The sequence below is a fragment of the Limulus polyphemus genome, unplaced genomic scaffold (assembly GCF_000517525.1).
Source record: "Limulus polyphemus unplaced genomic scaffold, Limulus_polyphemus-2.1.2 Scaffold5147, whole genome shotgun sequence".
Classification (NCBI taxonomy): domain Eukaryota; kingdom Metazoa; phylum Arthropoda; class Merostomata; order Xiphosura; family Limulidae; genus Limulus; species Limulus polyphemus.
The window spans coordinates 26,627-42,297 of record NW_013670757.1 but is presented as its reverse complement, the minus strand read 5'-3'; the positions used below and the strand labels follow the sequence as shown (position 1 = coordinate 42,297).

At 30.5% G+C, this 15,671-nt stretch overlaps 1 protein-coding gene across 1 annotated transcript in view; it reads right to left on the bottom strand.

The window, feature by feature from the left end:
* The window catches only part of LOC106472189 (small G protein signaling modulator 3 homolog), a 36,999-nt gene extending 22,968 nt beyond the window's left edge, over positions 1–14,031 (bottom strand). Inside the window, exons 1-8 of the mRNA XM_013932816.2 lie at positions 13,847–14,031; positions 10,427–10,611; positions 7,936–8,002; positions 6,000–6,130; positions 4,462–4,656; positions 3,152–3,286; positions 871–1,066; positions 7–83 (exon numbers count right to left, since the gene is read on the bottom strand). Of these exons, the coding sequence (XP_013788270.1) occupies positions 7–83; positions 871–1,066; positions 3,152–3,286; positions 4,462–4,656; positions 6,000–6,130; positions 7,936–8,002; positions 10,427–10,611; positions 13,847–13,910 (1,050 nt within the window). The 5' untranslated portion in view covers positions 13,911–14,031. The remainder of the gene's footprint in view (positions 1–6; positions 84–870; positions 1,067–3,151; positions 3,287–4,461; positions 4,657–5,999; positions 6,131–7,935; positions 8,003–10,426; positions 10,612–13,846) is intronic.
* Between the last annotated feature and the right edge of the window lie 1,640 nt (positions 14,032–15,671).

The following is a 15,671-nucleotide window of genomic DNA, read 5'->3' as shown; positions in this document are numbered from 1 at the left end:
ATCCCAAATCCTCAGCAGGATCTTTGTGTGCACAACACTGGCAAATATGGTTAGAAACCAGTGAAGAGTGATGAGTGAGAGCTCTATTAAACAAGAGAGGTAAGAAAACTCAAGACTAGTCAAGCAGACACTGATCCAAATTTAATAAAATCTAGTATTTAAACAGTTAATATAAGATATTATCTCATGAACACTATTTTACCTAAAGTTATAAAATCCACAACCATTTTAAATTTTGATATTAATATTTATTAAGTAAAAATTTAGATGTACAATGTGGAAGAATATACCATTTTTCGATGAACATTTTTCAATGTAAAATAAAAATATTTAATAATAAAACAGATTGGCAAAAACTACTAAATTCGATGACGAGGAACCCACTTTGAGACTAATAATGGTTGGAGACGGCTTGAATGGGTAATGAAGAAAAACTTTAATATACATTTTTCTTCATTACCCATTCAAGCCGTCTTCAACCATTAAAACTACTAAATGTTTAGCAAAAACAGCCGGTCGGAATATCCTTGCCTTTGCTTTAAAAAAGGGCAGCTGAATGCATAAATATATTTGGAATTGATGTAAAGCTTAATTTTTAACACAAAACACGGTCTTTTCTACCATAATTCTCACCATTAATCTAAAAAATATGTAAATATTATTATTATCTCTTATCCACCATTGTTTTCTTCTACGTATCAGAAATCAAAAGATCCCATGTACACATTTTTAACTGGTAATTTCTGTAAACTAATCAATACTTTCAGGTGATTAATAATTTTATGATGAACCAAAATAAAAGATATTAACTTAAAGTGTTTTATTTAAATTAGTCAATTTTCTTTCTTGAGACCAAGGAGTCGGACTAACCAATATCATGTTCTTTCAAGACGAAATCTAGATCAGGTAGATAACTGCAAAGAAGTGCCCTTAACACTCGCTGATCAGCTTGGACACCTATCAGGGTACTGGAGTAATAGCTGGCAGGCAATAGGTCTTCAACAATTGTACACATTAACCAAAATGTATCTTCTTCCTCCAAGAAAAGTAACAGAGATGCAGCAATCTGTAAGAAACAACAACAAAAAAACACCACTAAATTCAGAAAGTCTGGTGTCACCAATTCTTCTCTAAATTACTTTTAAGTTTGGTAAATATATGTTAAATGCAGGTAAAGTTATAATAGTTATCCAATTTGTTTTCACTACTGCTTCTAGATTTACCACAAAGACACAATACTCTATAACCCAAACATTTTTGAAAGGGGGACCTGTCTTTTTCTGGGACAAAGAAAGGTTCACCTTTCAAAAGCTCTTGGGTTATGGGGTATTGTATCTTTGTGTTAAATTAATTTCTTGAATCTAGGTGTTTTTATAACTTCTAGATCTATTACACTTGTATATTTTATAAAAGCTGATTTTTTTAACTTGTTGCATGATTTATTTGTTACTTAACTTAGATGTATGATGAATTAAACCATAACTTCATTCAATTTGATACCAATATTAACTATTTTTATACAATGAATTACATTTATTATTATTATTATTATCTAGGGTCTTTTTTAATAGAGAAACATTTAACTACACAAATATAAATAAATGATTGAAACTGAAATATACTTTCTTTTAAAATTCACACATATTTGTTTTACCTAATACATCAATCCAACCCTATAAAATCATAAGTTGTTTTTTTTTTCTAAGCTAGTCATTCCAAACTTCTTGATGAGCTTGTAGTTAAATCAAGTCTTTTAAACCTTTTACATGATTTAACATAGTGTTCAAACCTGTAATAGTTTTCCTACTTTATATACATATATCCTTAAATTAGTATTAGTTACTAAATATTTTTAAAGCAGAGATTTTAGATAAGTTGTCTTTTCTAACTTAAACACAGTCAATTTGTTTGTCATACTGATCATCCAATAAAGGATTTTATAATCTTATTTTTTAACTGACATGTTCTGGCTTTATCTTCGTATCAGAAGACATATTTTGTCAAACTATGAACTTCTCACACAACAACCTTTTCAATAATCTACAAGTTAAACCATGGACATACTAAACTAGTATCTTGTTAATCATCTACAAGCTAAACCATGGACTTACTAAACTACTATCTTGTCAATAATCCACAAGCTAAACCATGGACTTACTAAACTAGTATCTTGTCAATAATCCACAAGCTAAACCATGGACTTACTAAACTAGTATCTTGTCAATAATCTACACATCAAAACCATGGACTTACTAAACTAGTATCTTGTCAATAATCTACAAGCTAAACTATGGACTTACTAAACTACTATCTTGTCAATAATCCACAAGCTAAACCATGGACTTACTAAACTAGTATCTTGTCAATAATCTACAAGCTAAACCATGGACTTACTAAACTAGTATCTTGTCAATAATCCACAAGCTAAACCATGGACTTACTAAACTAGTATCTTGTTAATCATCTACAAGCTAAACCATGGACTTACTAAACTAGTATCTTGTCAATAATCTATGAGCTAAACCATGGACTTACTAAACTAGTATCTTGTCAATAATCTACACATCAAAACCATGGACTTTCTAAACTAGTATCTTGTCAATAATCTATGAGCTAAACCACAGACTTACTAAATTAGCATCTTGTCAATAATCTACAAACTATCCCATGAACTTACTAAACTAGTATCTTGTCAATAATCTACACATCAAAACCATGGATCTTACTATAATAGTATCTTGTCAACAATCAATGAGCTAAACCACGGACTTACTAAATTAGCATCTTGTCAATAATCTACGAACTAAACCACGGACTTGCTAAACTAGCATCTTGTCAACAGTCAATGAATCAAACCATGGACTTACTAAACTAGTATCTTGTCAACAATCAATGAATCAAACCATGTATCTTACTATAATAGTATCTTGTCAATAATCTATGAGCTAAACCATGGACTTACTAAACTAGTATCTTGTCAACAATCAATGAATCAAACCATGGACCTTACTATAATAGTATCTTGTCAATAATCTACGAGCTAAACCATGGACTTACTAAACTAGTATCTTGTCAACAATCAATGAATCAAACCATGGATCTTACTATAATAGTATCTTGTTAATGATTATGAAATAAACTTTATACTTACTACACCGGTACCTTGACAGTAACCTATATCTGGATACAACCATGCCATACCACGCAATATCCTCCTCAACCTAGGAATACCCGTGCTGTGTAAATGTGAGAAGCAGACATTGCTCGGCATAGTGCGTAAAAGGTCCTACGATATTTGGAAAGTTTTTAATTCACACATAACCAAAAACTTCAATTACATTAATAATTTCTTAAGCAAACCTTTTGTCAGGACAGTCAAGCTCTTTTAAAAAAATCATAATACGTAAACAGTATTTTAGCTGTTAATTAAGTATTCACAAATAGTTTAAAAGTTCTACATGTCCTAATGAAGTGAGGTTGATATAACCCCATCTCCAAGTAAGCTTCAATAAAAAAAACTCGCAATCCTTCACAGACACACTGCCACGGCACCAGACCCTGCCAAGATAAACTAGAAATTTCCCACCTGTTACCTGTGTTCAATAAGATACTTTGACTTATTCTTTTAATGAGCATATTTGGTAAATGTAGCTAGTATAATTTTATCTAAAATAACAACCATAACTAAATAACATATATGTCAACTTGTTATTACTCTATTACTCTTTGTATTGTTTTTTAAACATTCTGAATCAATTATTATTGTTATGGTATTCACATACACATCTAGGCATGTATACTTTATTGAGGTGGGGTTGAAATAAAATGTGTGTGGCTTCTATTAGTTATATAAAATTTCAATAAAGATTAGGGAGGTAACAAACATTTCTGCATTTTTTGTACTTTGTCTTAGATAAACAATAACTTTAAATGCAAACAAAAACCAAAATGTTTTTCAGTGTAATTTCTTATATAAAAGGCCTTATTTCGTTAATGTCCTGCACATTTATGGATAACTTTCTTAAAATATTTCTGTAAACTATTCTTGAATTGTATAACAGTTTTTTTTTATTTGTGAAGATGACCCAAAAAAGTTTAATGTTGGGGACCAAAAATAGGGTCAGTCAGATAACCAAAACCATGTAATTTTATTTTTAGGCCTGATCATAATTATTCTGAAAAAAAAAAAAATGCTAGAAACAATGAAGAACAGAAACTGGCTATCAGATAGTCATTCTTAATAACAAAACAGGAAAAACTAGAAATGTATACGAACTTCTACAAACGAACAATGTATGACACAATTTCAAGAGTCTAATAAAACTAACTACATTTTTTAAATATGCAAGATGTAACAGTCACTGGTAAAGCAAATTACTATTAAACCACACCTGATTACAACTGAATTTAGTTAATAAGAAAAGTCTTTAAATACAAATGCACAATCATCAATATATATACCTTTTCAATCTGTTTCGATGTCATTACATGATCATTAGAACTCGCTTTCACAATATCTTTGTATGTCAGGTCTGAAGTAAGCCTCTTCTGCAAACCACCCGAAAGTCTTAACCACAACTGAGGTCTCAGAGAGTGGGGTATACCTTGTCGAATCATATTTTTCAATTTTTCAGTTCGAGGAAGATGAGCTTTGACCTACAACAATAGTTTTAATCTATTGTAGTTGGACATACAAAAAGAACAGTGTACTAAAAACAAAAAGTTAATAAAATAAAAACTTTTTAAATTGGTTCTGAAATATAAATCTATTTCAGGAATTAAATTCAATGGAATATTCTAATTTCTTAAATATATGCAGCATTAGTGTGTCTGTCTTGGGTTTTGTACCACATATCCAATTGGTATATGATCCAATAGTGTTAAGTTACAAAAATTATGATGAAGTACATTTTATCTCAAGAAAGATGTAAAGAGATATGTAGCAGTACACGTGTTGTATTTTATAAAATAATTTTAAAATATCAATGGGGAAAAGTATTCAAATAAACTTCACCATAAATAAAACATATTCAAAAGTTTTCTTCATTTATGTCATAAATCAATACTAAATATTATAGTCAACTTCTCAAAAACGATCCATGGTTTGATAACAAATATTAATGTAGAAACTACATATACAATTTAAGGAAGAAATTCTTATGCTAATCTCTACGATTCCTGTGAATTTCTTTTTAACAAAAAGATAAAAACTTGCTAAACAACTTGATATCTTTTTTATTACTTTGAACCCTTGTATCATCACTCAAATGATAATAGTTAGAAATCCGTAAAACAAAGAAAAACACAAAAATGGCTCAGTAATTCATTGTATATTGATTTCTACTTTTGACACTAACTTACCATTTATGTACTTAATTTTTTTAAACAAATTACTGATAGTCCAATGCCATGAAAATAATTAAAAAGTACGAAATACGATACAATGTATGGATTTTGATTTAAAGCCAAACAATAACATGTACTTCTGATTCATCAATAATATGTACTATAAAATCATTTAAGGGGTTACAGTGGATTGCATCAAAAACAGGTGATTAAATATGAACAAATCAAACGAACAAAGGAACTAGCATCTTGACTTAATCAGAATTACAAGTTCTACGTTCATAAACAGATGCAAATATAACAGAACTTTGTATCACTTACAATCCTCTGAGATACAAACTATGAGATTTATTATTAAAATCATTCAGTAATGCAGTTTTTCTGAATTAAAGAAATACCTGAAACGTTTTTCACTTCATTGAACAGTATTTTAGAATTACAGATAACTCCCACACTTCAACAAAGTTTAATTTGCCTCACACTAAATCACAGCATTTAATCTTACTAATAATTCTCATTAAGATAATTATACGTGTAAAAGTAAAAAATAAAATGCAGCTTATAAATAAGGAAAGAAATAGTAAAATTTATTAAAAAGAAACTGCTCTGAAGTATCACATAAATCTGTATGTAAAAACTACACTAAAACCCACTCTATCCCATGTTAAGTCTCCAACTTCATTGTTGTGTGTAAATTCCAGGTATGCTATCCACTGAAGTCTATGTTGGGGGTCTTCTACAAATGGTAAACTCAGTAATTTACTGGAACTCTGTTCAGGACCATCTACTTGTACATTAAAAAACAGTATACTGGTGTAAGTACAAAAATCATATAACACTATACTGGTGTAAGTACAAAAATCATATAACACTATACTGGTGTACAAAAATCATATAACACTATACTGGTGTAAGTAAAAAAATCATATAACACTATACAGGTGTAAGTACAAAAATCATATAACACTATACTGGTGTACAAAAATCATATAACACTATACTGGTGTAAGTAAAAAACTCATATAACACTATACTGGTGTAAGTAAAAACTCGTATAACACTATACTGGTGTACAAAAATCATATAACACTATACTGGTGTAAGTACAAAAATCATATAACACTATACTGGTGTAAGTACAAAAATCGTATAACACTATACTGGTGTAAGTAAAAACTCGTATAACACTATACTGGTGTACAAAAATCATATAACACTATACTGGTGTAAGTAAAAACTCATATAACACTATACTGGTGTAAGTACAAAAATCATATAACACTATACTGGTGTAAGTACAAAAATCATATAACACTATACTGGTGTAAGTACAAAAATCATATAACACTATACTGGTGTACAAAAATCATATAACACTATACTGGTGTACAAAAATCATAACTCAATTTTGAATTACAACAGAAAAATGCTATATTTATGGCACATGATTCTTTAGAAATGGAATCCTATGAAAATTTGAATGGGGATTCCAGGGGTACCAGGGATTCCAGGGGGTACCAGGTGAAGCTCTTCTGACTAAAACTGATCTTAAGAATTTTTTGATACCCTTAAATGGATTTTCACAAATGTTCGGAAAGAAAACTGTACATACTCCTTTTCTAGTTTTCACAATTTGTCTCTAATCATTCCCATTGAAATTTGTTTTGCCTGACTTGTTATCTTTATCAAGCATTCAACAATGCCAGAAATGTTGTTCTTAAGACACATGAATGGCTACTTTATAATAAAATACACAAGTTAGATGCTTTTGTACACCTTGTTCAATTTGCTGTTGTCTAGTCATGGTGTACTTTATATCTACAGACAGTTTCCAGCAGAACTTAGTATTTTAGTTTTTAAGGGCAAAATTTAATTTCAATCCATGATTTTATGTTCTTTGGAACATCGTGTGTGAATCTAAACAAGCTCAAAATATGGAAATCCGTCGAATAGTCACATGTCCGTTGTAACTTCAACAAAAATATTAAATCTTTGATTATATGCAGTTCATATTAATAAAGTAACCATCATTTCTCTGCTGTACCAAGAAAGAACCTGTTTCATAATACATCAATATCTGTAAACCAAACTGTAGAACTTCACTGTAGCATAAAAAATAAATACACTCAACAAAAAAATCAATCAAAAATTAAAAATCTGAATATTATTGATTATAGAGGCTGTAGTTGTACAATAAGATCTGAATTTTATTGATTATAGAGGCTGTAGTTGTACAATAAGATCTGAATTTTATTGATTATAGAAGCTGTAGTTGTACAATAAGATCTGAAGTTCATTGATTATAGAGGCTGTAGTTGGACAATAAGATGTGAATTTTATTGATTATAGAGGCTGTAGTTGTACAATAAAATGTGAATTTTATTGATTATAGAGGCTGTAGTTGTACAATAAAATGTGAATTTTATTGATTATAGAGGCTGTAGTTGTACAATAAGATCTGAAGTTCATTGATTATAGAGGCTGTAGTTGTACAATAAGATCTGAATTTTATTGATTATAGAGGCTGTAGTTGTACAATAAGATCTGAATTTTACTCAACAAAAAGATATATCAGTATAAAAGTTTCACCTTCTTCTTCTACTCTGAATCCAAACTCATCAAACCTGTAGTCTGGATGGCAACCAGCATCTTCAGGCTGCAAAATATAAAAACTATATTCTAAGTGAAATTTACATAATGTCCAAGCATTCACTAAAATTCTGAAAAACTTGGTGCACTATTGTAACAGTTAATTATATATAAAATGACCAAATTTTTAAGAAGAGGTACTCGTAATTGTACGTTCCATGAAGATTTTACCAGAAGCAAAATCAAATTATAACCAGGTGAAATACCGATAGTAATATCACAGAAAGTGCCTAGACTATGTTTCTCTTTATCCTTTACCAAAAAAGTTTTAAATATTGAAGAAAAAATATCACACCTGAAATAAGATGTGCACATGTTAAATACAAGATTATCGGTATTTTTAAATTCCTCAAACTTTTAAGAATATTATTTTTCACAGTATTCTGATAATTTGGATATACTTGTGATCAGTTTATTTCCATTTTAATTTTTTTATAAGTATTCAACTAACAATTTATATTAAACCTATATTGTTATCATGCAAGATCAACTGAAAATTAATAGCTTAAACAAGTTTCTACTTTTTCATTTTTATATCATTTCTGAGAAGTTCATTTGAAGTGTAAGATTATTTTTTTTACTTATGTTTAGATACATTTTTTGGTAATGTTGTGAAAAGCATTATGTTTATTAAAACACCTTTTTTATTCAAGCAAAACATGTTTCAGTAAGCACTCACAAATGTCATATTTTACCTGCAAAACAAAGTCCAACTGATTTCTACCAAAATCTAAAATATTCGGGAAACCTTCTCACACATGTCATGCAGGTACACTAACATGATTTTCGTACATTTATTTTTCATGTAACTGTTTTATAATGATATTGCAATACATGTTGAATCAGTATTTAATTCATTTAGAATATCTTGGGCATCAAAAAAAAAAAACATTTGATTTTTGTATGTAGGTAAGAGAATAGAGGTTGTAACACATGAAGTAACAATATACTTAAAATATTTTGGATTTAAATATATTATTGACATCTATTCTAGAATAGTCAAAATATATCAGAGAAGGTGATGAAAAAACAATAAAAAGAAGTAACAACGGACACGGACACTCCATGTTAACAACTGAAAAGAAGATTCAAGTAATGTCTCAGAAACTGTAAAAAATCAGTTTTTGGGTTATCACTTCCCATTTTAAGAGAAAAATATTTGAGCTAATCCACCGTATTACACAATCAAACATATGAGAGTCACTATCCAACCATCCACAAACAGTTGTACTTGCAGTCAACAAAAATTAGTACAACCAGATCCATTAGGATGAGGAATGCGTAATGAATGAAATAATTTTTAATAACGTGGTATACAAAATATCAATCAAACCATAATCTTACATGTAAAGCAAAGAACACCCATCTTAAAGAGACGTTGGTTTAGGGAAAACTGTGATACAAGGGGAAAAGACAAGTCTAGCAGTTAATATCAGTAACCTTACTTCATCCAGTTGGTAGACGAGGATAAGTTCTAAAAAAATATTGAACTAAACCAAGAACAATAGACCATAAAGCTGGTGAAGAGCAGTCTGGTGACGGTACGAATACATTCTATATATCATGATGAGAGGAGACTTTGGAAAGGGACAGAAAAACAGTCTGAAATTAGGAACATCTGAGGCCCATGTTTACTGGACAGAGGACACCAGTAATAATAGCTCTGAAGGCAGGTTGGTATAAACAGCCAAAAAGGCCTCAGGAGAAGACTAAAATGGTTGAATCAAGAAAAAAGACCAGGGCAAGGGTCTGACAGTTATTTACAGTGTTATTTTTAAAAAGAGCATATTAAGAGATATATTAACTTTCTCAAAATATAATATTTCTGTAAGTTTAATATCACTGACAATTCATTATGCATAAAAACATATTGTTTATATATTTCCTACATACGATAAAAATATCATATTACAATATTATAAATTATGGGACTTCAAAGTGCATTTTAAACAGTGCTAGGATTTATTTTTTTTACTAGAATCCTTCCTCAACAAACAGAAAACTAATTGTTTAGTTTAGCCCTGGTCCCCCAAATATTCATCAACCCTTTTTTAAACTCTTGTAAAGTTGCAGCTTATTACTACTTTAGATAGATACATCTACAACCATCTTGGAGAATTATAACTGGTTCAACTGGAAGTGTGTTTGACTTGATCAAGTCTTAAATTTATTATTTCTTGTTTCTCAGAATCGATACATAGAATAAAATCTGAAGTGTCAATTTAATCAATTCCCATACTAATCTTGAATACTTCAACTTTAACCCTTTTCTCTTCAAGACTATCAATCCAACCCTGGAATCATCCTAGCAGCCCTCCTATGAATACTTTCAAAGAACTCAGTATTTACAATAGTGCTAAGTTAGTTAATATAACAAAACAAAAACACTTATAATAGTATTAATGAAACATCTATAATAGTGTTAGCGAACCAGGGCAAGAGAAGCTAGAAGATCCTGAGGCCACATTGAGGACGTCAGAGCAGAAAACGGACCACCTGGAGCTGGAGTGTAACCCTGCCTCATTGAAGGAGAACCCAAGGTGTTATCTCTAATTCTTAAAGAATCTCCTACATCTGATTCTCCTACATCATCTTCATCTTCAGACAAAGTCTCCACTGCAATAACAACAAAATGTAATAAAACATGTGTATAGACCTATAAACATTAAAATATTTCAAAAATACTCGACATTAATGCAAGAAATCATAGTTTAGAAAATTCAAGACACGTAAAGTTTCCCTATAACCATACGTGCACAAGTGGGGTCACAAGGTGCCTGCCATGACCTTTAACTGAGTGACGTTCAATATAATATTATATATTTGATGTCGGAATTAGCAACTATTCATTTTATCCTAAATTTCTGCAGTCCTTCACATTTGAAAAACTGGACAATAAAAGTTAACTTGTATTGACTGAATTGTACTGTTTTTCTATCAACAAGAATTTTGCTGTCTAAACTGAGACATGTTCAAAGTGTGCCACAAAACTATGGGGACCTTGTTTTAATTCTAAAAAACATAGAGGTACTCAGCTGGGTGAAGTGGACCTGTTTTTGAAAAAAACAAAAATTCTATGTGTAAAGATAAAAAACGACAAAGCAGCTCAAATAAGTCCCAGTACTTCCTTATAAATTCAGTTCCAGTACTCAGTGCTGGTAAATACCGGCATAATTTCACCCGAGTTTAGGTCACAGTCAAATCAGCTAAAACTCTATTTTGCTAGTCTGAATTTGCTTATAATTATTATAAATTTTGTACTTTAAATTCTAAAATATTGGCTTAGTTTTTCAGTTACAAATATCTGATGTCTGTATACAACAACACAGTTTTAAAATGTTGTATTACTGCATGTGTAGCATTATAGTCAATATTCCTTCTCCAATATAGGGTCTGCCCAATTTAGGCATTCTGATTTCACCAGTTGTACCTTAAATAAGATTAAAACTCGTACTTCAAGCATTCCCAACTTTTCTGAACCCTAAACATATTACATTACCACTTCTAAAATGGTTTTACCATCGTTATAAGACATGGTAGGCATGATTAACCAATGCGTCTAGATAGAAAATAAATATTTTATTTACCACTTAGCTTTTAAATGTGGAAGATATTTTAAGCTTGAAAAGAAGCACATGCTCTTAAAAAAATTTGAAAACTATTATTGAGTGCTTGGCTATGAAGAAAATAGTACACTTGGGTTATTTACAGAATGTTGAAAATTAGGAGTTAAAGAAGATATTAAAAATTTTTACAAAGTTCTTAAATGGTCATATCTGCAATTCCATGTTTCAGTTGAATTTTTATATCATAGTATTATACCGTAAATATTAATATAAACTTACAAATAGAGGAGACTACCTACTTAGATCAAAACTAAAAGTTATTTATAATGAGTATAGCTATTTGAATGTTCTTTTCTTACATTTACTCATAATAAGAACTCACTACTTCATCAGTTGGATACCCTCGTTGTTAATAATATTTTTAGCTGTAAACCCAATATCTTACAAGGTTTGGCCAGCTTACGAAATGTTTGTTAGTTATTATTCTATATACTAAGCTAACAATGCAAAACAATCTTTATGAATAAAAGTATAATAATAATAGAACTAGATATATTAAACATTCTAGCCAATACAGTTAATAAAAGTAACACTAAACAAATAGTAGAGTATACTAGGATGCTAGAGAAGTGACAAAGATAGCCTAGTAAAATATATTATATCAAACATGCCATGCGTCACGAAGATAAACTAAAATGCTTGAACTAATTTTCACTGGGAAAATGATTTTATGATTTAAGTGTTGAAAGATACTAAAGATTTTAAGAGATTAGATATGAAAAATTGTTCTGAATTCTAGAATGATGAGGTAAAAATGAAAACCTTTCCAATACCAGGGACTATCTCTCTGCCTCCCTAAACTTTCATGAACCACTAAAATGCCAGTGCAGCAAAAATCAATTGTGAATTACTTATTAATATTTTTTTTTATTCGTTTGTTTTCACGAAATCTCTCATACTGGAAAGATGGTTTTTGAAACACAAGATCCAGTCCGCAGACTGGTGGTTGAAAAATACTGCTCTAACAAAAAAACAGTGACATCACTGATGTCTTGACTATGTTCTTAAATATTCAGACTACAAGTTCTAGTCACATAATAACTCCACAGTAAACATTTTCCATTTTTTCAAATTATATAGGTATCCCTCAGAGGGAGTGTTTCTATCAAGATCAGAAACCAGGTAAATTCTTCTACCCTAATATTTTACCAATAATCATAAAAAGCAAGTGATTGACTGTGTGTTAGTTTGCAAGTGTTTAGAGGTAACTTTTAAGAAATAGAGCATTAACCCCCCCCCCCCCCCCCCCCCAAATGTGGAATTGAATTAGTTGGGCTCACCCCTAATATACACAGGAAACTTATCGCCTTTAACTGAAAAATTAAAAAACATAGTACACAAAATATCTTTTATTTAAAAAATTTCTCTACTTCTTAAAATACTGTTACAAGTCTTCGTGTCTGTAATACAAAGATAACTGTATAACTTTTATTACTATAGCACATAAACTTCTAAAGTCAAATCTGTGACTGTGTTCCATAAATATATTTATAAATACCACAAGTTATTCCACTTTATCCACAAAAAAAAAACACTTAAACTTTTACAATTAAAAAAAAAAATACATACTAAAGAATACCATAGATTTAACTTTATAATACTCTTTTATATTCACGATAATTATTTTTATTATAACTTTTATAGTTATAACTTATATTATCAACTTAGGAACTCTCTGCATTTCAGAACTTGTATTTTTCCATAAGTTGATCATTTGTTTCACTGTTGGCTATATAGTTGTAATTAACACAAGTACCATTGATAGAAACAATGACCTTTAACTAAAGAAGTTGTGATCTATGCATTGACATAAAATTTATTATTTTAATATTTATAAATTCTCAAAGAGAGTCAGTAAAATTTTGTAATTTAAATTTCAAGCATTTACTAGATACTGAAATTATAATACAACTAAAGGGGTTATACCATGTATCATATGTAAATATATTGGTTCCTTCGTACTCAAATCTATTAAATTTAAAGCACAAAAAATGAAAAACAACATTATAAAGTAATAATTATAACACTATTTATACCGTAATATAAACTAAGTATATACTATACAAGTATATGTAAAGCTGTAGTATTAATTATTATATAACATATATACTCATGCTAACAGAGATAAGAGCAAGATTACCCTTAAATTAAAAACAGTCATTCTAAATCTAAACTAATGCGACATGGACAGCTAAATCAGTAAAAAGTAAAATAAATAAGCTTACCTGCAACGTTTTTACTAGTATAACCTTCTGGAGTGATACCTAACACTGACCTTGCTATTTCCATTATCGCTATAACTGAAAGTAAATATATGACTAGAAAATAAAGTATGTAAACTTAACAACTGGTTTATAAATTAACAACTATCTCAGCCAAAAAACATATGTCACTTTCCCTCTGCCCTTCCCTGGTTCCAAAGTTTAACCAGCAGGTTGCGCTACGAGAGATGAGCTATGAGGGACCACCTTATTAAATGTTTTTAATAGTCAAATATCATAACAAAAAATGTTTATCCTCTTTTGTAATCCAATGTACTAACAATTCTCAAAATTAGTTCACTCTCTATTATAATCCGCATCTTTTTGTATACACTCTAAATTTTTTCACTGTGTTGACCTTAGCGTACTTTGTTAACCAACAACGAGTCAGCAATATCATGGGTTTTATATGTATTCTTTCTTTGATGAATGATTTCTTCGTTTTACACATATTTTATTTTGTGTTTAAATTTTCGTAACGCAATGTTAAGCTATACTTTCATTCTCGTTCTTAGTGTTCATCTTTGTTGTGCATTCAAGTATTCATTTTTTAAGTATTTTTATACAGCTTTCTTTATTTTTCTTTTTTATGATAAATTAAACGTATCTTCTGTTGTTTGATTTTGTCCATATCATTTTCAGTTTTATTAATTTTTTTGCGTGTAACTTTTAGATCCTTGTATAGATCCTGAATTCACTAAGGAAAATTACGTTTTGGTTGGATTTTTGCCTGGTTGGAATCAAGCACAAAGCTACATAATGGGCTATCTGTGCTCTGCCCACCACGGTTTCTAGCGTTGTAAGTCCGCAGACATACCGCTATGTCACTGGAGGGAGGAAAAATAAGTATAAGTATAGCACTGTGTCTAGGATATATACGCATTTGTTGTATTTTTTCATTCATATTGTTTTTCTTTTTTTTTTCAGTTTCTTTCTTAAACTTTTCCTTTTTTTTAATCAAGACGCATTTATGTTTTTATATCAATGAACAGCGGAGAGTAAATTTTTGAGGCGATTGTCTCCTGATCCAGGCTATCCCTGGGAAAGAAAGGTTACCTAAAAGCATTCAGTGCATTTTAGTTTGGTCAAGACATTTTGCTTTTCTAGAGAGTTCTAAAGGATGGAAAATGGCACTCTATTTTTCACGGCTACTTGTCACCAAGGAAGAGAAAAGCCAAATCTGTCAGTATTAATTCAACTATCAGTCATCAGTACAGTAGGAGAACCTTTATGGGCAGCTTTTGCTGCTTTCACATCGTTTGTATAGTTAAGATGAAACTTGATTAAAATGGCCAATTAATTTGACTGGCAGGTCATGGGTTTGTTTGTTTTTGAATTTCGCGCAAAGCTACACGAGGGCTATCTGCGCTAGCCGTCCCTAATTTAGCAGTGTAAGACTAGAGGGAAGGCAGCTAGCCATCACCACCCACCGCCAACTCTTGGGCTACTCTTTTACCAACGAATAGTGGGATTGACCGTCACAAATAACGCCCCCACGGCTGAAAGGGCGAGCATGTTTGGTGTGACGGAGACAGGTCATGGGAACCAACGGCAAAACAAAAAACAAAAACAAGACCCCAAAGCAAGTTGCCCAGAAGAAGCAGATGACACTAACTAAATATACACTTACGAGGTGTAAGAATCTAACAAGAAATACCCGAGAATTCGTCTGTTTGATTCCTATCCAAAAACATTATTAGATCTAACTTAGTTATATCATCTACTATAGGCCAAGCGTCCTAGGCCTACGTGTGAGTGCAAATCTGTGCTGAATAATTAGCCAGCGGGT